We start from the raw sequence: 24,038 nt of genomic DNA on the forward strand, positions 1-24,038 counted from the left end.
AACTAAATGAAACATGGCGTAATGCCACAGTCCTCTCAGCGGCTAATTCTTATAAAATTTGTTTCGGGACAGTTTCAATAAAGCAAGAGTTAAGCCATTTTCTGTAACCATACTCCCTCCGTAGATACCCATGTATCGACAGCAGACGGAAATTTTGTAACGTTTACAACTTCACTGTGAGCTAGTTAATTATGACAAGTAAATGAAACTCGGTGTATCGATAGAGTTGTCTTAGCGGCCAATCTCAGCATTATTTTTTCTAACATACCTACCTTAGATTGAGAGCTTTAGAGCATTCACGAGAAAGCTGGCTTTGCCACAAGGCGTCTTCTGTTCGCCGCCACGACTTTTCCGGAAGAAAGCCATAGGCAGCTTGGCGGTGAAACGCGCCTTTTGCAATAAGTTTGCTATTTTGCCGAGCATTGCTTCGATTCTCGTGCCTTCCGGCTACATGAGCAGTTGCTATGCGCAGTGCGTCCCGCCTTACAAAACAGATTGCCTGTGTCGAGAGAGAAAAGGCGTTGCGAAAGAGTGATTGCCATAAAGTTGCGGTCCGTTCTTCCGACTTTCGACATCTCTGCGGAACCGTACGTAGCGCCAGCATTACGACACACTTCGGCCAGCTAAGCAGCACAGTTTGTCTCCTAAGAGTTCTTTGTCGCGCAACGATTTAACACTTTCCTGCTCAACGCCTCTTTAACTTAATCAGCCGATTTGCGCCATTGTGAGCGCAATCACGATGCCAGCATTTCGCTCTCTTGTCAGCCCAGCCCGCTTTATACTAGGCGGCCTCTTACGGTGAGATTCAGCCGTTTACGGCTGAATCTCGCCACAATTTATTATGCTGACACCCTTTGCCTAGCCATCATCTTCAACACTAATTGCTGTTTTGTCGATGTAACTAGATTTCCGTCTCATCAATGTCGTGCTTCCAAGTGGCGACTGCACCGAATTTGGTATTGAATGCATGGATGCACAATAAGCTTATGCTATAGACGTTGCTTGTTCGAGTAAAAGAAAATGTACAGTGAGTGGGAAAATTTTTTTTTTCGACAAGACTACTTGCGCAAGTGCTCCGTTCGGTAAACTTCCCCTAGCGAAATCAACAGAAAATGTCAAGCAAGTATACCTTATCTGGGCGTGTTCGCGTGAATTATGTTATGAAGTGACGCATGCAACAGCTCTACCGAGTAGCCATCGCTGCATTGTACGAGACACGCTGCTGTCACGAACGTCACCCGCACACGTTCTCTACTAGCCATATGCTTCTGGCTACACCCAAGGTTCAAATACTCCTCGTATAGCCTTAAAGCTGGGGAGATGTGTCTGTACGTGTACGTGCTCTCTGAATGTCTTTTCGAATCAGTGTCTATGGCTAACGCCTCACTATCCACGAGGCACTGTTCCTCATTTACAGAGTCTCGTGCGACTTTTCCGATTGTGGCAAGACCTCAGTACATCTCTTCATCTACTGCTCCTCTTTTAATGATCAAATGCAGACTCGGCGTACTGCTTTAAGCTGTCTGGACAACAGAGCATTCGCAGAATAAGTGATATTTGGGTCATGAACTCGACCATTATCCGCACAGAAAGCCACCAGAGAACAGCTGCACTTTTAATAACCGCTGGAATGGACTGGACTGCCTTTGATTGCACGGTGAACACTGTCGTATGTTCGTGTGCATCACTTCTCAATGTTTTCTTTCTCCCTTTTTTTTTCTCCTTTTCTTCCAGCTTCCACTGTAGGGTAGCAAATCAGGCGGAACTTAGTCAGCCTTAATGTCTTTCCTCCTCTCTCTCTCTCTGCCTCCTTTCAACAAAGTCAGCCTCTCCGTTGCTCTTTCCTGTATAGTAGAAGAATGCAAGCGATCGAAGCAAGAAGTCACGTGATCTGGTACGTATACGGGGTGATAATTTCTAAGTTTTCCGGAATTTTTAATGATCCCATGTGGCAGGCGCAATCATTTTTGTCCTTGAGCTGAATTATGCGAAGAGGCAGACATTAATTGAAACGCATATTTAACTAAGAGACATTCGCTAATTATTATAAAAATAATTACCTTACGGCCCACACTGCAATTTACGTATTGTAACCCGTGAGTTTCTAGACGTATCCACTTGAAATTAATCTCCGGGATGACGCCAGTTTCAAGATATTCTTACCCGAATTGTAGTAAGAAATACATGGGTGTTCTAGTTACTCGTGTGCTCGAGTGCCTAAACGAGCGTTTCGTTAGAAAGTAAGTGGAACAACAGTGCAATTTAACGCGTGTTTGATGGCGCATTTCTACAAACTGGTGTGATTCTGGAAATTCATTCCGAGTGGATACGCCTTGTAAACACCCCGGCAACAATTCGTAAACTACAATTTGTGCCTAAAGTAAATATTTAAGAGTTAATTAACCGTTTTTATACAGTTGAATATGGTATTTCGATTTCTCTGGCAAGTAAAGTTTGCCTCTGAATAATCTCGTTCAAAAATTAGAATTGTGCTATCTGCAACAGGCTATATTCCAAAATTGTGTAAAACTTAAACATGATCACCCGCATAGTTTGATAATGTTCATCTGATTTCACATGGCACATTACGGTGCTTGACAGTGTTCCTGTCAACGTGTTTGAATTGCGTTTGGTTGGTATGTAGGATTTATTTGCGGAAAAGCGATTACGGGTATGATGCGCCAGCCACAAGGTTGTGTGGGTGAATTGTACGAAATTAGTGGTCTCGTTTTAATTTTATTGGTTTATTCAATTGGGTTCCTATATTTTCATTGTTACGTATTCTGAGGTAACTTTTTTTTTCCTTTGACATCAACTTATGAATACTCGGGGCGTATTTAAAATGGGGATGAGATCCGTAGTGTTTTTTTTTCTTTTTCTTTTCATTCTGCTATAGGTCAATACCCGCCAATGTGCTATATTCTTATGCGGTCAACAACAGCCTCTCATTGGACGGCTGAGAGATTTCAGTGTTTTATTCGCGAACCTCAGCTACACTGTCCATTGCTCGTCGTATGTAATAGCCTCGAGCGCTGTATTTTCTTGCTAGAGCATGAATTATTCTCGCTATCCTCGCGAGAGTGGTTTGAAGAAGAAGAAGAACAAAACTTTATTCGTAGAAAGAACTTCGTTGCCCCTAAAACGGGGTAACGCCGTGTGGTCGGGCCCCTATTCCAATGCACCGCTGGCCCTCGCCATCCTTTCTGCCCTGAGGACGAGCCTGAGCTGATCCCCAAGGGCGGAGCTGGATAGCAATGCCTCCCACCTCGCGCTCGTGTTATTATCTTCTTGTTCTTCTGTGTGAGCTGTGCACTCCCATGTGATGTGGTAGAGCGTTGGTGTGCTCCCACACCACGGGCATATGTCCTTGTATGCTGTTGGGTAGTATATGTGCAATTTATGTAGGTTTATGTATGTGTCTGTTTGGAGCCTGCGTAACGTCGCTGAGTCCATGGCTGAAAGGTACCTATGCGGGGCTGGGTAGATCCTTCTGATTTCCCTGTAGTGTTGCAAGATCGCCTTATAACTTGTTTGAACATTTGAAGAGAAAAATTGGAGCTGCGCATAGGAACCGCTCTTAGTGCGTTACAGCTATACCGTAGTCATGCTTTCGGGCTTGAAGTAAAATACCTGCCCCGCTGGCCCAGTGGCTATGACATTGCACTGCTGAGCTCGAGGTCACAGGTGCGATCCCAGCCGCGGTGGCCGCATTGCGAAAGAGGCGGAATGCAAGAACGCTCGTGTACCGCGCATATTGGGCGCACTTTAAAGTGCTCGAGGCCAAAATTAATCTCAAGCACTACGCTATGGCATGCCGTATAATCAGATGGTGGTTTCGGCACGTAAAACCCCAAGAATTGAATTTTGAAAAGTGAAGCGGAGGTGACGGGAAGGCGGTAATGCTAGATACGTCTCGTAAATTCTTGTGAGCGTGCATGTCTAACTGCACATGAGGCCTCCTTTGTGATAAAGGCTCTGTACGGATCCACCAATGAGTTGGCAAGCAAAGACACCTTCAATAGGAAGTTCTCGCTTAAACCGGTAGGCTATTATGTAAGAATGAGAAAGAAAGAAGGGTACGTTTTCGGCCTTTATTGCTCCAGTAATGAGTTTTCAGCGTTATGGACAGGTCGCCTATCTTTATAACTTGCTCATCGAAAAAAAAATGGAACGATCGATTGCGTTACCACAGTTTGGTATTCTCTCTCATTGTTCTCCCTGCGCTGAAAGCACTTCTCTAACGTGCGTTTTATTTCGGTGCCGTCTGATATAATAAGCGTCCTACCTGGACGCAAACTTTTTTTAGTAACCATAATAATTGAATTGTCTGGCTCCAAAATCGCCCAAAGCTTGCTGGAACCACACTCTCGTAATACACTTTTTTTTTCACCTTACAGGGAATTTCTGTGTGGTATACGATGTCAGCAATCAAACGGGCAGGGTTGGGACGAAGACCTGTTTTCATTATTTCTTCGAGTTTCATACGTTGATGGTCATCGCGATTCCATGGTCTTGTATAATAATAATAATAAAAAAGGACAGGAACACTGAGAGAGCGACAGAGAAATTGGACGTCTTTAAATCGATTCGCGGCGCTCCAACTATTCTTTCGTATGTTCGCGAAAAAGAAAGGATAATAATAACGCCACTCTTGGACACTAGAACCCCGTAAAAAGTAGTGAACAAACGATGTGGAGAAGTTTGCCTTACCAAGGAAGAATGCGTCAGTGGCCCGTTCTTTTCATATGTTTTTTTTTTTATGTATCGCTGTGCAAAGTTATTTCTTCTTCCTTTCTTTTTTTTTCTTATATTTTCTAAATGAATTCTCCTTTTTTTTTGCTTGATATATATTGTGTTGCTCGGTCTTCCCGATATACTAAATTAATTAAATTATGGTGTTTTACGTGCCAAAACCACGATCTACTTATGAGGCACACCATAGTGGGGGGCTGCGGAGATTTGGACAACCTGGGGCTCTTTAACATGCGCCTAAATCTGAGTACACGGGTGTCATTGCATTTGGCCGCCATCGAAATGCGGTCGGCGTGGCCGGTATTTGATCCCGCGACCACGTGCTTAGCAGCGCCACAACACAAAAGCCACTAGGCAACCACGATGTTTCCCGATATATATATCCCTGCCTGCGAAGCCTACTGATAGCTGACCGGCACAAATTTAATATCAGACTGACCGTCATAAAATTATTATAACATACTTGTGCTCTGATGTCGTTCTGTAGAACTTCAGTTTATTGGCATTGCTGAACATGGCAGCAGAACCCCCCCCCCCCCCCACCCGACATCTTTACAGCATAAACTACTACTCAAACATAACTACTTGGCTCCAACGGACAAGGAGTTGCGCAGTGCGATCAATATGTAGTGTACCTGCCGTGCCCAAACCCCTTACACGTAAAACACATGCAACATTTATAGCACTTATTTTTTTTTAAAAATATTATTTGACATATACGAGTTCAAGGTAGCGATGAAAAAAATAAATGTTCGCGATCGATAAATACTTTCAGATCTACGTCCAGCGTAAGAGTTTCTTGCCTGCTCATAAGACCATGCAGTTCATGATCCGCATAAGGATTTCGTGCAAAGAGCCTCACGTGAGCCGAAAATTGAAAGCAGCGTCACGTCCGGTCTTACATGCAAATGCACCAGAATACGTTCACCCTCGAACACCATGAGAAATGAGAGGTCAATGGGACCACTTATGCCTGACGCTAAGACACTCTCGATAAATAATCATGTCAGATAAACGCACAAGGCATGAGCCAGCAGTGAGCAACATTTCACCATCGCAACGCGTACGCTAATGCATATTCATATCGGTTGCTGTAAATCATTACTCAACGTCGTTGCTATGTGATTCGTCAAAGTGATGGCCGCTCGATCATTATCACCGACAGCAATGTGACACACGTGTGTGTTACCACGCACAAGTTTGCACGACTAACGGTGAAACGGTGATTACGTGCAGCTTTACTTGGCGTCTCATCGTGGAGAACACAATTAGCCGCATAGCGAACTAGCCATGGACGTGGTTGATAATTGTGGAGGCTGTTCGACGCTGCGTCACTTTCATTCCGGCTGCAGAGTTCAACTTTAGTCTTTAGATTTGTCCTGTTGCAGTGTCCTGTTGCTCTCCTTTCCTCTTTCCTTTTTGCTCCCCTCCTTCCTATCTTCTATTTCTGTGTTGCTGTCACCTCCCTTCAGAAGAGTAGGCAGGCGTTGTGCCCCTTCCGGTGGCAGTTGCCAGCCTGCTCCTCGCTTTCCCTTTCCTAATACCTGTGTATATGTGTATATGTGTTCAAAACAAATAATAATAATAATTGCACGCCAGAAACTAATTAACATGCGGACGCCTACTGCGAATAAATTTAAATGGGCGTCTGTTGAGGCAAATTCTAGGCGCTTGAGGACGACCGCCAGCGCAGACGTGGCAGCAGCGCAAGAACTTTCTTTTCTCAACACCCCGTAGATTTGCGAAACCAAAGTCAGAACGTAAATTTGTTCGCGGCATTTTAATCTGCGTGACGAAACTTGCAGTGTTCGTGATGAATGTCGGTGGAAACAGAAAGATGGCTGTTTCTCGTGCAGCACAATGCGACGGAAGAGCTTTTCTAATAGTGTCAGGGTGGCTTGTAAAACGACTGAAATAATGTCAAAACTAAAAGGCACTGACCCCACCTTCTGAGCTAGGCACCCTGTATACGCTACTACAATAGGTGCTAGCCAATGGCGTAAAAAAAAAAAAAAACTTGTGTGTGCATCTTGTCTGCGAAGAATCTCGCCACGATCACAGATAACGAACACACCATCAAATTTGGTTAACCTCGCGAACTGTACATTGTTTTACGCATAGCTGGGACAGAGAAAAAAATATCTCCAGAGTTCCCAGTCTTCTGTCTTATTGCAAGGAGGTAGCTTATAACCAAAAGTCCTGTAATTATAGTTATGTAAGGGCTCCTTAAAAAATACAAAAATTTTACATAACTCATATTTTACAAGCACCTGCACTAACTAGGCGGGGACGAACAAAAGTGTATCAAAACAACAACGAAGGTTCTCAATTCAAAGCTTATTCGAAAAAGACACGAAGTACAACACGAAAAAGAAAAGACACGAATAATATATTATCTTCTTGTTTTTCTTTTTTAATAAACTTTTACTTCAGAGTGTGAGCTTGCCTTGTGATCCCCTCTTGTTCGTTTTCATCCGGTTAGCGTTGCTACTTGTCAAATGTGAACTTCCACCAACTCACCCAAGTTTCCCTACCGTTGCTGGCAGGGCTTCTAAGGGAGGTAGCCTTTGTTGAGAAATAGATATTCGTGATACGTTACGAGCCAGCAACTGTGCTCGACTGGAAATTGTGGATGAGATTCATCGTATGCTACAGCCGCGCTGAATGAGCATACAGGGGTAGTATCTGTGACGACTCGTTTCATGTATAGTTCTTTCTGCCTCCCGTCATTCTCGTCATTGCATCGCATCCGACCAATCCACGCTACTGGGGAGATTGTCCACTCGGCGTCTGTTAATAGAATAAAATTAGGGTAAAAGGAATTCCTATCAACATGATGGGCCAGGCCTACGTGCCTATACCACGCTGAGTAATTACTAAAAACCTGCAAAAAAATATCGGACAGGCAAACACCTGGTTCGCTCTTCCGCGCTGTATGACTTGTGTTCAGGACGTACGTGCACGCACGTGCGCAGACGAACACACAACCACGCATGCGCGCGCTCTCGCAAACACTTGTCCGTTGTTTACATTCACGTACACTCTGGCGGTGGCGCACAAAAACATACACGAATCTTAGACACAAATCAGCCGCCATATAATATTTATTCTTGGTTTTTCGCTAATGCAGTTATTTTGCTGCGAAAACTTGCTAAAATAGAACCAGGACTGGTTGAGCTTCATGCATTTCCCTTCCTTCGTGCTATTTATCTTCTACGAAAAGTAATAATCCATTCCCCATTTCGTGAGAATGAACGCGCTGTCAAATGATCGGAAAATCGCCAGACTGTACAAAATAATTGTCCAAGTCGGTAGATATAACATCCATCTAAGCGCAGAGACTCACTTAAAATAAGGAGTAGTCTTTCCAGCCTGCCATAGACGTACTTCAGCAAGTACAGTAAACTCGCAGTTCTACTAACGTCGCTTTAGCGAATATTTCAGAATAACGAGCTTTTAAGAAATCCCAGTCAGCTTTCCTGAGCATTCAATGCAAAAAAGCTTTCAGTTTAACGAATATTTCAGTTGAGTGAACTTGATCAACGGACCCGGGCGCATTTTGAAATCAGTTCAACGAAGTTTTGCGCTCTGCAGCGCTGGCGTAGCCAAAGCCCACCACCCCCAAATCACCCATTCAGCGGTCGCTATGTGCAGTGTGACAGTGAGCTGGTTACCCGGGCTGAACCATCAGATATGAAAATTGTTTCCAGTGTTCGTCCCGAAGAAGAAGAATGCGACGAGGAAGACGCAATGGCAGAGGCAGATTCAAATCCTGTAATTCTAGCCGAGGCTGTAGGACGCCATGGAACGTTGCAAGACCAGAGGAAGTGCCAGAGGAAGTGCACAAAATAATAGATTCTGTGGACAGCTTCGTTACTTCTCGTTAAGAGCACCAGTGCAAATGAAAATTACAGATTTCGTTAAATGAGATATGCAACAACGTAACTGCTACACACTTCGTATACATTGATATACATATCTCCATAAATTAAATTTCACACTTTTGACTCGATGTCTGACGTGCCCTACGCTGCTCCATATTCTATAGTTTAGTGAACTTTCAGTTAAGCGAACTATTTCCTTGGGTCCCTTGAAGTTCACTCAAGTGAGAGTTCACAGTATTTATTTTTCGCTTCTAGGAAATAAACAAGGTAGCATTGAAAGTTACCAAGTATAAGATTTTATGGATAGCTCGTAAAAAAATAATTTATTGACAGTTGGAGCTGATGGCTTCAAGGTCTGTAAAAGTATTTCTCTCGACTACCTACATGCAGCTGCCACAGTTTCTGTAGGTCATGAAAGCAAGCAGCGATAGCTTCGTCCGGGATGCTCTTTAGCACATGATTCACCGCAGTGCGAATTGCGGCCGTAGTTATTTAGCACTTCCCTTTGAGCGGCGATTTCACCCGGGGTAACAGAAAGAAATCGCATGGCGACACGTCCGGTGAATATGGGGAATCTACTAGACTCGAATTATGGTATTTGGCTAGATATTCCTGGACTTATACAGCAGTATGGAGCCTTGCGTTGTCATGCAACAAAAACCACCGTCCATATTGGGCGTGGCCGAATCGCTAGGTGCAAACCTTTCAGCACGTCAGTGTAGACATTTTGGCTTATATTGTTTGTCTTTCTGGTATTTTCATGGCGTACAAAGCCTCTATCAATAAAAAATGCGATCAATATTGTTTTTGTTTTCGGTGGTTGTCGCTTTTCTTTCATATAAAGAATTCGATCGTCACTTCACCATTCGGCACTTGGCTCCTGCAATAATGCTTGACACAAATGTGGGATCACATCTGGCTCTTTCGAAAAAATTCAGCAGTAATTGTTCCTCCGGTTTCTTTCTGTTCGTATGTCACTGTGAGGGACGCTTTCTGCACTCCGTAATAGGTATTCTGTAGGAGTAAGGGAGGTATTCCGTAAAAGTCCACCTAGTGGACATGCCCATTTCGTCTGCTGCTGAAGTGCTGATTGGCTGTGGCGCCTTGCTGCTGCGGACACGCAGCCCAGCCCAGCCACTCAGAACTTCAGCAGCAGACCTCCAGCAATCAGCAAACAGAACTTAAACAATCAGAATTTCAGCAGCAGACGAAATGGACATGTCCACGAGGGGGACTCTTTAATACCTCCCCTGGTCACAGACATTCCTGTTCAATTTCGATCTTCTGATATTATATGCACAGTAACGTGGCCATTTTCTTGCTGTAAGCACCTTCACATGTCACACATATGCAGCTGTATGTTACATGAATGGGCGGCCGACTCTGGGATCATTTATAGCACCGGATCTGTGCCCTCCCGAAAGCTTTGGTATCATTCATAGGCACGGCTTCGCAGTGATGCTTCACGGTGATGCCTCATCACCATATAATTGCTGAATCATGCTCCATGTCCCACCACAAGAATTTCCCAGACCAAAGCAGAAGTTAATGTTAACGCTCTGCTCGGTATTTGCGTCCATCATGTCAAATATTATAAGGCCTTACTAAATACGTCAACCAGCCGAACAATACTGAACGCAGCTCTGCAGAATAGCGAGTTTACGTAAAAACCCCTCCAAGAAAATATCTACGCTGAGAACTACAGCGTGATCAAATAACACCCATTTCTTCAGTTAGAATATCATAGCGAGGAAATAAACTTTATTTCGGAGACCAAGCTGTTGATGGCCGAAAGTGGGCGGCCACCCTATTCCAGGTAGCCGTGACTCTGTGCTGAAAGCCTGGACCTGTTCACCAGCCGTAGCTGGTCCTCAGGTCCTCAGCTGGGCCTCCCACCGGCCTTTTGTTTGCCTGGACCGGCATCGTCCGCAGGTTATTTTTGCATTACCAGACCATGTGGTAAAGGGTGTTTGGCACATTGCAGAATTGTAGTCTCTTGTATGTTGAGGGATACATGGCGTGCAGTATCCCATGGCGTGCAGTTAATTGCCCATCTGAAGTCAGCTTAGTTTGATGGCTTCTTCTTTGTTAAGCTCGCAGTGTGGTGGTGGTAGATATTCCCTGATGTTCTTGTAATGTTCTAGAATGTTGTACCATTTTCTTTGTATCCTTTCATCCTGGTATGACGGTAAACGATGTGCTGGTGGGATTGCCCGGCGTGCATGTTCCCGGGCGGCGGCGTGAGCCGCTTGGATTACCACCAAGGATTCGTGTCACGGGGTCCAGACAATGTACGTTTCAGGGGTGTCATCGTTCGTGATGGTGTTGAGTGCAGTCTTGCTAATTCTTCCTGCCCGAAAATGGGCAGGTAGAATATCATAGAGTTTGGGGTAGAATATCATAAAAAGCAAAAATAAAAGCTATAGTCCTAGAACTTTTCTGAGCAAGGGTATGTTCAAGCAATTGTTACCCCAGTTTTAAGCAGTGATGTTGAAAAGAATACAAGACGAAAATGCGCCCTTAGCGCTCCGTATACTCGTACAAGAGATAATTTTCGATTGATTGATTGATTGATTGATTGATTGATTGATTGATTGATTGATTGATTGATTGATTGATTGATTGATTGATTGATTGATTGATTGATTGATTGATTGATTGATTGATTGATTGATTGAACGCGTTTTTATACAAAGTTGTACACTACTTTTTTTATTGACCAAGCCACTTCGGGTTATTTTGTTATTAGGACTTCTGTTCCTGTCCCCCATCAACTTTCACGCCAGTAATATTTTACTGTCTAAGCACACACAAGATCAGAATAAGCTTTGCTACCACAGCGTAGATTATGCTGTTATAATTATCAACAACAGTTTCAGCTTTAACATATTCTGTTACCAGCTTTAACTCTATTGTATATCCCGTGAAACAATCTATGCACAGAATTTAGGTCAGTCTATTTAAAAAAATGACTTTCAATACATCTTATGTCCAGTAATACGTTAGGCACTATCGTAATAAGCGTTAATGAGGCTCTCTGCGTGCAACGGTGCTAAGAAGGCGTGACAGAAATAATGTTCCTGTCATCTCGCCTTATTCGCACAATTTAGCGGCTCAAAGTCGGCATTAGGTAATGTGTCAACTCTCATTTACCAAATAATAATCTGGAAAGCTAGATGTCTCGAAACTACGAAAGTGCGTCGAAATTAAGCTCCACAAGTTAAGTAATGTCGTGAACTGCTGCTCTGCTTCATGTTCTCTACTGGGTGACGAGAATCCTGCGTGTTGGCAGAATAATCCGCAGATCCGAGGCAATATGGTTAGCATATTCCTGAAGAGCACCGACTAGTTTCACTTACCCAGCCTTTGCTAATTGCGCTGTGCTCTAGTTAGCGGAAATAATTTGGTTGACATGGTAGCTACTTCTTTCATGAGCTACAAACTTCGTTCTGAAGTGTTGTAATGCCAATTAATTTTTTGTTCTTGGTTCTTGGGGCTGTCTTTTAAAGTTTCTTTCAGGCAAATGTTTTCCTGGCATTGTTATTCGAATCATGTCTTTCATTCGCGCATTAAGCAGCACTCAAACAAAGATGTTTTTTTTTGCTACCACTATTAATTGCTTTTGTATCAGAGCGGACCTTCTACTTGTCCTAACACAAAAGCTTGTCCTTCTTTCATATTTCTAATCAAGTGTTTCACTCGCACATACCCATAGCTTGCTGCTTCTTGACGTTTAATAGCGCAAGATCCATGATAAAATATTTTTAAAAAACGCTTGTCGATGTACTCTGTCTGGGTGTATTTGTTACAGTTCCTCACCCGGCGCGAAGGCTGAGTGACCATGACGTTGTTCTACTAAGCACGAGGTCATTGGTTCGACTCCCAGTCATGGTGGCTGTGTCTTGATGAAGGCGAAATGGGAAAAAACACGTGCATCTGGCTTTGGGTGCCTGTGCGCATAAAACTCCTAGGTATGTCGAAATGTATTCCGAGGCATTCCCTGAGGCGTCTCTTATAGCCCAGCAACTTAGCTCTTACTGTTTCTAAATGTTACCATGATCACAACCTCCGACAAGTTATACCTTCATGTTGTAAATTAAATATTTACGTGGCTCTGAGGGAAATACGACATGCCAGAAAGCTAGCCATCAAAAATTCCCACAAACCACGTTTAGTTTATGATCGCAGGTAGGTTTAATGCTAAATGTGGCCCAACTGGTCAGCTTAGAAGCAGTACACCTGTGGCGACTCCATCTCACCTATAGTGGAGCATTCACGTGACGTCACGTACATCATATTCTTGTTTTGTTAGCAACTTACACTGTGCTTCTGGAGATAAGCGAACTAAGATAACGCATAGCTCTTTACTCTGCTTGGCGTACAACAATATGGTGGCCTTGATGACGCCAGTATGTACATGCGGCTATTTGCTAAATATATTTTCTGTTTGTCTGTTTTCGTTGCAGAGCGTCTTGCAAATATAATTTTAAGCTCCAAATGCCAAGCTCAAAATAAATAAAGAAGCAACCGTATATATATTAAAGCATTCATCGCCAACTTGCAGCCATATGCGAAAAGACTTTACGCCAACGAACAGGTGCCACCGAATTGTCCAATTCTCGACGGTTCGGTGTACAGCACTTCCATCTCCCTCTTGGGTGGATCCTCACAAATTTATTCCGTGAAAGGTTACGGAAAGCGCACAAGCCGTAAACGGAGATTCAGCGGCAGGAAATAGAGCCCGTGAATGGGCTAGAACGAATCACTCCCGACGTGGAATTGTAAGGCACAGTCCCCTATCAATTTACGGCTGTTTTCGCCGAACCCAAGTGCGGAGACGTAATCGCGTAGCACGAAATTCGCGTCGCCACTGGCGGGCGCCAACGTCGACATCAACGCGCAGAACAATGTTGTTACCTTCCAGGATACTTACGGGAAGCATCCCCCTACGGAGAGACAGCCAACGCACCGACCTGGCAAGGGTACGCACAGGAGCAGGAAGTGAGCATTCTACGTGCTTAGCGCTGAGTAAAGAAATAAAACGGGAAAGAAAAAGGGGCAATGTTTTATCCCTCCCAAAGCCATCGCACACCTGCGAATTTTCCGACACTAGTCACATCCTTCTGCGTCTTGCGTGTTTTTCTGTATTCCTTTATCTTTCTTCCATTCACGAGAGATGTGGAAGCAGACGACGAACAAAGTGAAAACGAAGCAAAAGCGAGGGACGCCCTGTATTCGGAGGATATGCGACGGAGGCATTACTCGCTACTTTTGTGAATGTTTTATGCGCCGAGGAACGCCGCTCCGCCGAGCGAGCAAAAAAGCCCGTGGGCGCGCTCGCGCGCGTCCATCGCAACGCGAAGCGAGAATGGAAAGTTTGACCGTGCGGCAAGCGTGAATCCAATCTGCATAAAAGAAAGCCTGCAGCCGGCAGGGTCCACGGCCTCCCCGCGGGTCGCGGTCATGCGGGTGCCATGTTGACTCTTTTGTGAATGTACCAACGTGGACACGCAGAGGAGGGTGTGTTAGCGTATTGCCTTCCACTGCTTCTGGATAGCGTAGTTCTCGCGTAAAACAGATTTGTATAGTATTGCCTGTAATTTATGTATGAGCACAAATTTTCCTTTGGCACCTCATTTTCCCGGAAGTGGATGCACTGGGAAGCATTACCTTACGCGTCTCGATAAAGGCTTCTAGCCTGTTTATATATTAATGAAAACATGGCTCATTTTGCTGTTAGTTTCCTGCAACTGTTAACTATACAAACTGCTTTTGGGTGGGTGACGAATGAATGTTATCGTCAAATACTTAGCTTGTTACATCGTCTTTTGGCATTTTCTGGTTTGGTACAATAGGATATCATTTGGCACCCTCGCACCAGTAATTTCCCTATAAATATAGAGGTCTGCTCTGCAATGACAAGGATATTTATATCATTTGTATTAGTAGCTTGGTGACTTGCGAGTGTCGTTCACAGAAAAGGCGACGAGTAAGTGATGTATCCTAAGCGCCAAGGAAGAAAAGGCTGTCTTAGAAACATTGAAACGTAAGCGAGGGAAAGAGGGAGGGAGGAGAGGGAGGTTATGGCGCTGTGCTCGAGGCCATGAAAAGGGTATACAAAAAAAGGGGGATTAGTTGTCTCGCAAGCAGTAATACTCGTATAAAAATAAATAATTTCTATGTCAGTCGTCACTCATTGTAAACAGGCCCCTTCAGATATTCGATTGAAGGCGGGAACGCACAATGGTGCAGAACGGCAATATTTGTGCTTACACTTACATTAGAGTGAGTTAACTTATTTCACACCCATTCTTCGTTGGCAACGGTTTGGCATGAAATGCAAAGAAGAATGAAAGAAAGAAAGCCGCTTCGCAAAAAGCGCCTTCTCAACGCTCGCACAACGATCCACCATCGTTTTCTTTATTACTATTTCCCGAGAGTTACTATTTCCCGAGAGCACTTCACCTCTTCTTTTTTCATCTGTTGCATCTTTGAGGAGGCGAACAATGATAAACCCAGACAAAGCCATAAGTCCCGCTCTTCATCTCATCCGACGAAGGAATACCGGCTCACGCACGCACCTGCATTCGACAGCCCAAATGCTCTTGGCAGACCTTCCCTCTACGCGGGCCACCCCCGGGCCTTTTACTGCGAGCTTTGCCCCGGCCGGCTCGCTCGCTGCCTCTCTCAATCGACGTACGTGCCTATCCAGTTGCCAGGAAACGCGTCGCCGCGCAAAGCTAACAAAACAGACCGAAGCACAAAAGCAAACAGGGACAAGTAAAAAGAACGAAAAAGGATAAAAAAAAATAAAGGCTCGACGGGCAGCGCCGCTGCACGTCGAACGTTGCCGGCGTCGTCGGACAACGCGCGCGCACGCTCTCGGTGGCGTCGTCACAGTGGCGTCGACGGAAGCGAAGACTAACAGAGGATCCGGCGTGAGAGCCAGCAGGGGGTGGAGGCGAGGCTCGGCGTAACGATCACAAGCAACGCCGCAGAGCTAGCCGAGGCGGCCCGTGTCGTGTATAGTGGCACGGGCGCACTGCACTAGCTGCCACCCGAAGCGGGCTTTTCCTTTTCTTTTCTTTCCCACGGTGGGTGACGCGCATATGAGGCGAAAGTGCGACTCGCGAAATTAAATTGGCGTCGTTGGCGACGTCGCTAGCGTTCTCGAGCTCGTTCGCTTCTCACTGCCGCTCGCTGCGTCCGCGTCGTCAAATGGTCGCTTCACGATGCTTGCGAGCCGGAATTAGCGAATGCTGAGCTCGCCCGCACGAGCCTCTCCGCGGGTATGCATCTCTCGGTTCATCTTTTCTTTCTTTTTCCTTCTTTTCTCGTTTTTTTTTCGTACTCCTCACTAACTGCGAAAACATGTAGTTCGTGCCTGATGCGACGTTGAATGAATAATGGATGTCTTTTTCTACTCTTCTTTCCTTGTTATTTCGCATACCACCCGCTTCACTGAGTCGCTCGTGGTCGACTTGTTTCGCAAGAAGCCGAAAACCGGAGGAGTTGCGGACGTACTCGTTTTGGAGTTGATTTCGAAAGACCTGATAACGGGCTCTGGGTTTTGTGTATTTGGTTTTGGGGCTCCTATATCACTATGCTATATAGAATACTTTAGACTGTTTAGCTGGTATCGGGTTCTCCGGATGTCCCGAAAGATCTAAATTATAAACTTTGGTTTAGGAGAATTTTGCTACCGGTAGAATTGAAAGGCCCGAAAAAAAAATGATTCTTTGAGATATTGTTAGGATAATGTAACAAAAGAACTGTATCTGACGCAACCTCTTTGGTAGAGGGCTTTTACCTTTTTCTTTGCCGTTTTGGTTTCACACGACTTCCTTTTTAACGCTACATTCGTGCAGCGAGTTGTCCAGTAAATTTACAAGCTAACAGTGCCGAAGCAGCCTGCATTTAAGTTACTTCATGGGCTCGATTTGATTTTTTTTTTTTGCAGGGTGAAGGCTCAATTGCTCAGCACTCCCTCGTCAAGCAAACACCTGCGGACATACTGAAGCTTGTACAAGGCAAATATTGCTGAACTGAAGCTGCAGGTTCAATACCCGCCAGGCGCGCGTCCACATTTCGATAGAGCGGAAATGCGAAGAATGCTCGTGTACTTAGATCTAGGTGCAGGTTAAAGAACCCCAGGCGGTCATAATTAATCGAGAGGCTCCTAGTATGGCGCGCCTCACAATCAGGTCGGGGTTATGCACATAAAATACCGGAATTTCTTTTTACATATTCATGAGAAATTTGTATCCACAACCTCGCGACAGTTAAATATTGGGGTTATTTTCCAAATGAAGCAAAGAGAATAGTATGTTCAAAGATTGAAGAAAACCGCGAAGTCGAATTTCTAAGTGTTAGATCCCCCTTAAACTAGAGTGGTCATTTTTTGCTGGTATTTATTTTTTTCTGTAAAAGAAGTTCGTGTGTACTTGAGCTCGCACTATTCATGCATTGTCAAATCGAATACTTGTTTCCATATTGAGTGATATCATAGTCAAGCACATTTTGGTTCCCAGGACACGATGTAGCAACTTTAGCGCCTTTTAGAAAGATATCTGAACGGCTACTATATTTTGATTGTTGCGGCTATTTTCCTGTCTTTTTTTTTTTCGGAATAAACCTGCTTTTATTAGCAAACATTGCATGTGCCAACGCAAGAGTTTAAGGCATCTTTACATCGGTTTTTGTACTACACTGCACCTAATACGTATACAAAAAAATATGGAATTACTTTATTTAAAATGTAGTCTATTCACAATATCGTTATATTGTCCAGTTACGTCTACACAACATAAAGTTTACAGCCATTTTCGTGAAACCAATGCGGGTGAATAAAAGCAATGTATATTTGACATAGAATTACCTTTGCGTCGTGATTCAGTTACCCCGTTTACCACTTACAGCATTCTCGGAGTCTAACATAAGTCAAGTGGCATGTCATGAATGAAATTGTTTCCTGCGGGTGAAGTTTCAAAGCAACACAGAAAAGTTTTGAAGTTCTAAGCGTTGCAGCAATCACGCTCTAGTCGCTAGTGATAAATCGTGCAGAAATGTCCGTGTTCAGTGAACTTAATATGCAGTGAAAAAAAATTACATGGTTACTTCTCGCTGAATGTGTTTAGTAATTATATATTCAAGCGATGTATTCAAGTACACATGCACACACAAGTAAATCTTGCTTTTCTTCCTCACTGCGCTCTTATCCGCACATCGTTTGCTCGTTAGAGATGGTTTTGCCTCACGTAGCTTCGTTTGTAGGTGAAGCATGCTTTACAGGAGGACACTTGCAGAACTTTGCGATCGAACTTTGCTGCCTCTTGACAAACAAGAAAAAAGAAAAGCTTAAATGCACAAACGCAATGAATGTGAAACCGAATAACCAGCGACGATAAAAAAGAGAGAACTAGGGAGGATGGCTGTTGCGACATACAAGTAGAAATGTTGAAAGAGCCATCAATGGCAGAACGCGTAGCCTCAGATATGTGTCGGTGACCTCAAAAAGTTCTATACCGTAAGAATTGTCATACCTGCAACTGAGTGTAGTGATCAAGGTAATAATAACGCTTTACAAACCATCGACATACAAACAGTGCAAACCTGCCACAGAAACTGTCGTTGCCGGAAGTAATTTAAGAGCACTTGGCAACATATAAACGTAAACATAAACATAAACCCTGTGCAGCTTCAAAAGCTAGTGGTCAGTGGTGTCTATAGGACATTGACACAATAACACGACTATAGCAGTTTGTGAAATATATCGGTTAATTTTCAGCGCAGACCGTTCACTAAATGTATTGTGACAGCAACGCAAACGAAATTTATCGTTTATACGAACGGGCTCGGTAACTACAAAAGAAAGAAGGGAAAGAGCGACAAAAGAAAGCTACTACCCAGAAAACTTACTCACACTAGCAATGATGTGCAGCCTACCATGAAACAGTGCATGAATAGTACGCGTCGGCTATTCTACAAGCTCAATGAATAAATTTGTCATGAATGTTCAAAAGTCCAATATTCAACATATGGCTCCCATTAGTTGCTGCAGTTGATGAGTTCTTTGAATTCGGACGTACGCTTCCTGTCAAATGCCGGAAGTCGAAGCAAATCGATAAAACTGGAATTGATTGTTTTGAAACAAGGAAACTTGCGAGAACCATAGTAAATTTAGTGCAGCATAGAACGCGTTGAAATGACCATGCAAACGAAAAGCAATATATGGGGTAACAAACTACGTAATAAAGTGTGTTTGTCATCGGGATTTACTTATATCCTTAGTACGCGTGTAATAACCAGGCCTTGATAAAATTATTTTCCCTGATACCTTCCCTTTAAGTAGAACGAATGAAGTCAACCCGAACCGCTTCAATGAATAAGATCTAATTAATAGTGTACTTCTCTTTCATAAGTGTAGTATCTAACAGATTCATTGTTTGCAAACTGTCGTGAATGTAATGCGTTTATGGTAATAATTATTGAAGCTTGCCATTGTAAACGGAGCTTAAACTGAAAAAGTCTATGGGTGACATAAGTTACTTCAGACTTTCTGAATGACCACGTGAAAAAAAAAAAGAAAGATAGAGAAAATGCGCATATATGCATGACAGCGCTGCTGCACTACAGGCTGTTGCTGCGAAACGTTACGCAGCAAACATACACCAAAAGAAAATGACTGAACAAATTACACTAATACAATATGCTCGGTTCATTAATACGCCACAGCGTGAACGTTGCGCCTGCTTAGATAAATCGAGCCACCACGAGCCAGTGATTAGGTTAAACGGTGCTGATCAATCGACGCGCCATGACTTCCATACGACCGTAGTTTCACGATGCAGAACAGCCGACGACTGTTGGACGACATATGCGGAAGTCTATGATCGGAAAAATACGCATAAATGGGGGGAAAGAATTGACAAACTTGAAGGCCCTGTAGAAACGCAGCCTCGTGCGACGACGTCGCCAAAGCACGAGCCATCCGACCGGCACTGCGTGTCGGCTGCCACCGCGTGGCGCCTTCTGGGACGAACTCCGTGCGGAGACCCATCTGCCTCTCGCTGATCGTGCGATCGGGTTGACTAGAGGCTTCGTGTCTAGTTTGAGGCTCAAACGAACGCTACATGCAAGCACCCCCAAGCAACAATCAGACTCGGAATGATGGCAGGAACGCCGTGCACAGCCGAGGCTCACCGGTCTGTCCCTTGCCGAGCGTTTTCTCTAGCCGGTAGGGTCCGACGTACTGGAAGTGGTGCGAGTCGACCGCTGCCGAGCCTGGCTGCGGCTGAGCGGCTCCTGCGGGCTCTCGGTTGGAACCCGTCGACATGGCACATGCCCCGGAGTATCCGGCCGCCGGCTCGGAGCACGCGGGCAGCACCACGGAGCGGGGCCGCGCGTAGCCGGCCGCTCGCCGGGGCCTGCTGCACGCTATAGGCTGCTCGAGCGTATCCCCCGGCGCGCAAGGGAGCCTCCTTGGGCCGCCGCCATGTTGGCCTGCCGTTTTGCCTGCTGCGGCCGCCGGGCACTGCGGCGCGCGCGCGAGCTAAGGGAGAGAGGGGACACCCCTATTGATCCGCAACGCCCCGATGTGCACGAGGGGAAGTGGTGGGGGGAGTGTGGCACGACGGCGCTCTCTGTCGCCGCGAGCATGCGCACTGCGTGCTCCCGGCGATGGCGGCGACTCGCGGCGGCCGTTCGACGCAACGTCGCGATCCCCGCTGCCTCCCATCGGTATGTGGCAACGGGCTGCCTTCGCTACCGCAGCAAGGCGCTGGGGTTCAAGGGCGTGTGTCCGAGACTTCCCCACCTTCACCAGTCGCCTCCTTTGCCCTCGGCGAGTTTCTCTGCTGATGCGGACAGAAAGATCCCCCGCAGCCGAAAGGAGCACGTGTTACGCCTAAGGTGTCATCAGCTGAGGATATACATGTGCACCCTACTCTTCACTTCATTCAATTTGGGAAGTCTGAATTTGGCACCTAATGTGGCCTCCAAGCGAAGGTCACGGATTGTCTCCGAGCCTTACGTCGCTGCTCTTTCAGTGCAACCTTTATTTAAATCCGCACTTAGGATCGATTGTGTCCATCAAGCACGTACCATGCTTTTTTTCGTGTGGTTCTCCTCTTGTTAACAGCAGCAATCACACCTGGTATCTTGCAGGCTGCATTTTGTCAGATGCCGGATGCCTTTAGGTCCGCTTGCGTACTTTGCATTTTTCCTGTGCTGTGTTGTAGCTACCTGTGCATGCCAGGCGGCCAAATAGAGAACAAACATCCAGTTTCGTGGGAAGAGTAGGTTTCGATGTGGTGGTGAGGTACCGTAGTCTGCGTCGAAAGATATACAAAACATTCCCCTGTAATAACTTCAATGTACCTCAAGAAACCGTTTCCTCAAGCGATCACTCATTCAAGTGACGCACAGAGACGCTTGTTTGCTATCGCTGCGATATAGCACTTATTTGTTGCGCTCAATAGCACGTGCAAGCGATGTTTTATTATCCCATGCAACGATGCAAAGTCCGCTGCAACGCGATTAAGAAACGATTTACATGTTTTGGGTTCCGCAGCACCGCCAAGAAATAATAAGTGAGATAATTATTGCTGGTTACTGCGCCGTTGCAACATTATAAATATATTACTCCCTGTCAAATTATTCTTAGCGAAAACACTACGGAAGCTCTATATCAACTGAAACATCCTACCGCCCAGGCCTACCACTTCGAGAGCAGCGAGGATAGCTTCATGTGTGATGTTGTAAAACGCCCCCTCTGACGTCGAGGAATAAAAAGCGCGAAGACGTGTACATACTTTTTGGTGCTAAGTTTAGGTGACAGATGGTCGACGAAATTGTCAGTCGATGAGCGGCCACGCCTGAAGCCTGTCGTTGCATCTGGGAAGGCAGGGCTGTACTCTAACACCATGCGTAACCTTTCGTTCCGAAGCCTCTTCAGTTCCAAAACAATTGGCTCAATGCAGGCCATCTGAGCGTTGCATGTAGAAATCAATCAATCAATCAATCAACCAATCAATCAATCACTTATTTCAGTATCAAAGACACTTGGTGGGTACAGACAAAAAGCCATTCATCAGGCTTGACGAGGTCTGCACCCCCGAATACTGGCAGACAAGGCTCATTACAATTACAGCACGCCAACATAAATAAACCGTACAGCGAACAGAAGTCAGGTGTATATATTTTTTGTTACGGTCTTAAATCAGCTGCTATTGTCATAAATGCTAGTAAAAGACTATGAAATGAAGTGACCTGCCAGCGTTGCGGTGAAAATCTTGACACCGACGATTGTGATGCGCCCTCCTTGAAGTGTCCTAACTGTCCTGGTTCACACGAAGTCACTTCGAATGGTTGCCCGAGGATGCAACAGGAAGCTCGTATTGCACATCAAATGGCAAGGGACAAACCTTGACGAATAAAGGCTGCTCAATCTGTAAGACTCCACTGCTCTACTGTAGCCGCTTGTCCCAGATTATCCCATAATGTAAATACTTTTCTTGGCACCTGTGCTGCTCATGCAACAGAAGCTTCTTCACGCCTTTTTCACAAGTTTAACTTTTTTTCATAACTAAGGACCGCTGCCAAGATCTAAATCCTGGTGACTGCTTCATGGCATAATTCCTAATGTTGATCAACATAATGATAAACTTGCCCTCACCGTTGTGCATCCCTCTTCCATGTCAACATCATCCCACATAACACCTTTATGTCCACGTTTCCTCTTTCTTTGTGGAGAGTAGCAAGCTAGAGCGCGCTAGCTCAGGCCTCCCTCTCTGCCTTCGATCAAGTCAATTCCCTCTCTCAGGCGAAATTCCAGGCGAACAAAAATCATCGTCTCCATCACTGTGCCCAAAGAGTTCGCCAATACGACTGGGTGGCACAATGAAAACTACAAAAGAGTCTTGCCAGCCTTAAGTAGCAAAACTAAGCAACTAGTTTACAAGCCTCTCACTTGACAAAATCGATGGCAGCAGAACGTACAGCGCTTCGTGTCACACTGTGTTTTATTGTTGTAAACAGCAACACAATGGTTGATTTCGAGCGACTCTATGGCGGCACTGCAGTATTCACTGCCACTCTTGCGGTGTGGTGCACCTGAACGACTGTTGTTTGCCATTACAGAGGCCAAGCACCACTTTACTGAGAACGGACACCAAGACATTTTTCAGTGGCTAGTGTGGATGGAAATTTACCGTAAATTTTTAGCGGGAGTAGTTTTATTTCTTTTTCTTTGCCGCAAATGATGTACAGTGTTAGAAAAATTGAAACTCAATTAAATATAGCTCATATTTATTAATAAACAATGAAACAGTTAACCAAAAACTACAATACAGACTTAATATGAAATCTGTGCGCAGCTGTATATGTGTTTTCATTTGGCGATATATTAGCTGACGTGGACAGTCTATCTCATGCGACACGGCACGTTGCAGTGTGGCGCGACTACCTCGCTAATCGTGAGATCGTGAGAGGAAGCTCGTGTGTGACGCGTGGGCGCAATTCCAAACAACCACCGAAGACAACCTCCGCTCATGCAGCGCTTTGTTTCCACACAGAGAACGCGCGCTCCCCTGGCGCCACCTCGTAGCCACCGTCGCCGCAAAGCCCTTCGTGCGTGGCACTGCGCTTTGCTTCTCACGCTTGCGCCATGCCCTCCTCCTCCGCTTTCCTCCGCGCGCTCTTTTCGCTCTCAGTTACTGCGCTGCACTTTACCCCAACCTTTCCTTCCTATCATCAAGAATCTCCTTCTCTCACGGCCTTTTCAATCCCCCGCTGCACTCCGCATTCGCTCTCATCTTTCTCTGTGTTCGTTCGCTCAGTTACGGAGAAGGACGCCAATGCCGACGTTCGCCGCAGGAACGGGCACCTAAAGACCCCCCTACAATCAGCGTTTTTACCGGCGTTTTCTGACGTTGCATCTCTCGGCGTCGTCGCATGAAGGCCGCCAGAGAGAGCGTCCAGCCACACGAGCGGCACGTGGACCAGCGCTGATTGGTCTGCGCTCATCGAGCTGCTTCCGGCGACGGCGGCGGTGGCGGCGGCGGCGGCGAGATCTGGGGTGTGTTCCAATTATGGCCAGCGTCGGAGACAGTCTACGTAAACAGTTAATGAGACGGCCGAGACACCTTCGAGGCCAAGTAATGGAATGCGTTTAGAGCCATCTGGAAGACTTATGGAAGACGCCTCTGCGACGTGACGCCACCTCGCGGCGACAAGGATAAGTTGAGCAAAGCACACATTATTTCTGTATTTTAAGTATTTGCGCCTGCGAACCTATGAAAAACAAGATGTGATTTAGAATAAGGGCGCAGGAAAGCCTTACTGCGTTTCCTTGTACGCACTTTCCTGTCGCGTTACCAAGCGTCCTGTTCAACCGCCATCTTT

General features: G+C 45.4%; 1 protein-coding gene across 2 annotated transcripts in view; it reads right to left on the reverse strand.

The window, feature by feature from the left end:
- sff (sugar-free frosting) overlaps positions 1–20,163 on the reverse strand; it is a 139,425-nt gene extending 119,262 nt beyond the window's left edge. For both annotated transcript variants that reach the window (XM_065427912.2, XM_065427911.1), the window contains exon 1: positions 19,839–20,163. In XM_065427912.2, the coding sequence (XP_065283984.1) occupies positions 19,839–19,971 (133 nt within the window). In that variant the 5' untranslated portion in view covers positions 19,972–20,163. The remainder of the gene's footprint in view (positions 1–19,838) is intronic.
- Positions 20,164–24,038: the final 3,875 nt, after the last annotated feature.

This window comes from Dermacentor albipictus, chromosome 3 (genome assembly GCF_038994185.2).
Source record: "Dermacentor albipictus isolate Rhodes 1998 colony chromosome 3, USDA_Dalb.pri_finalv2, whole genome shotgun sequence".
Lineage (NCBI taxonomy): Eukaryota > Metazoa > Arthropoda > Arachnida > Ixodida > Ixodidae > Dermacentor > Dermacentor albipictus.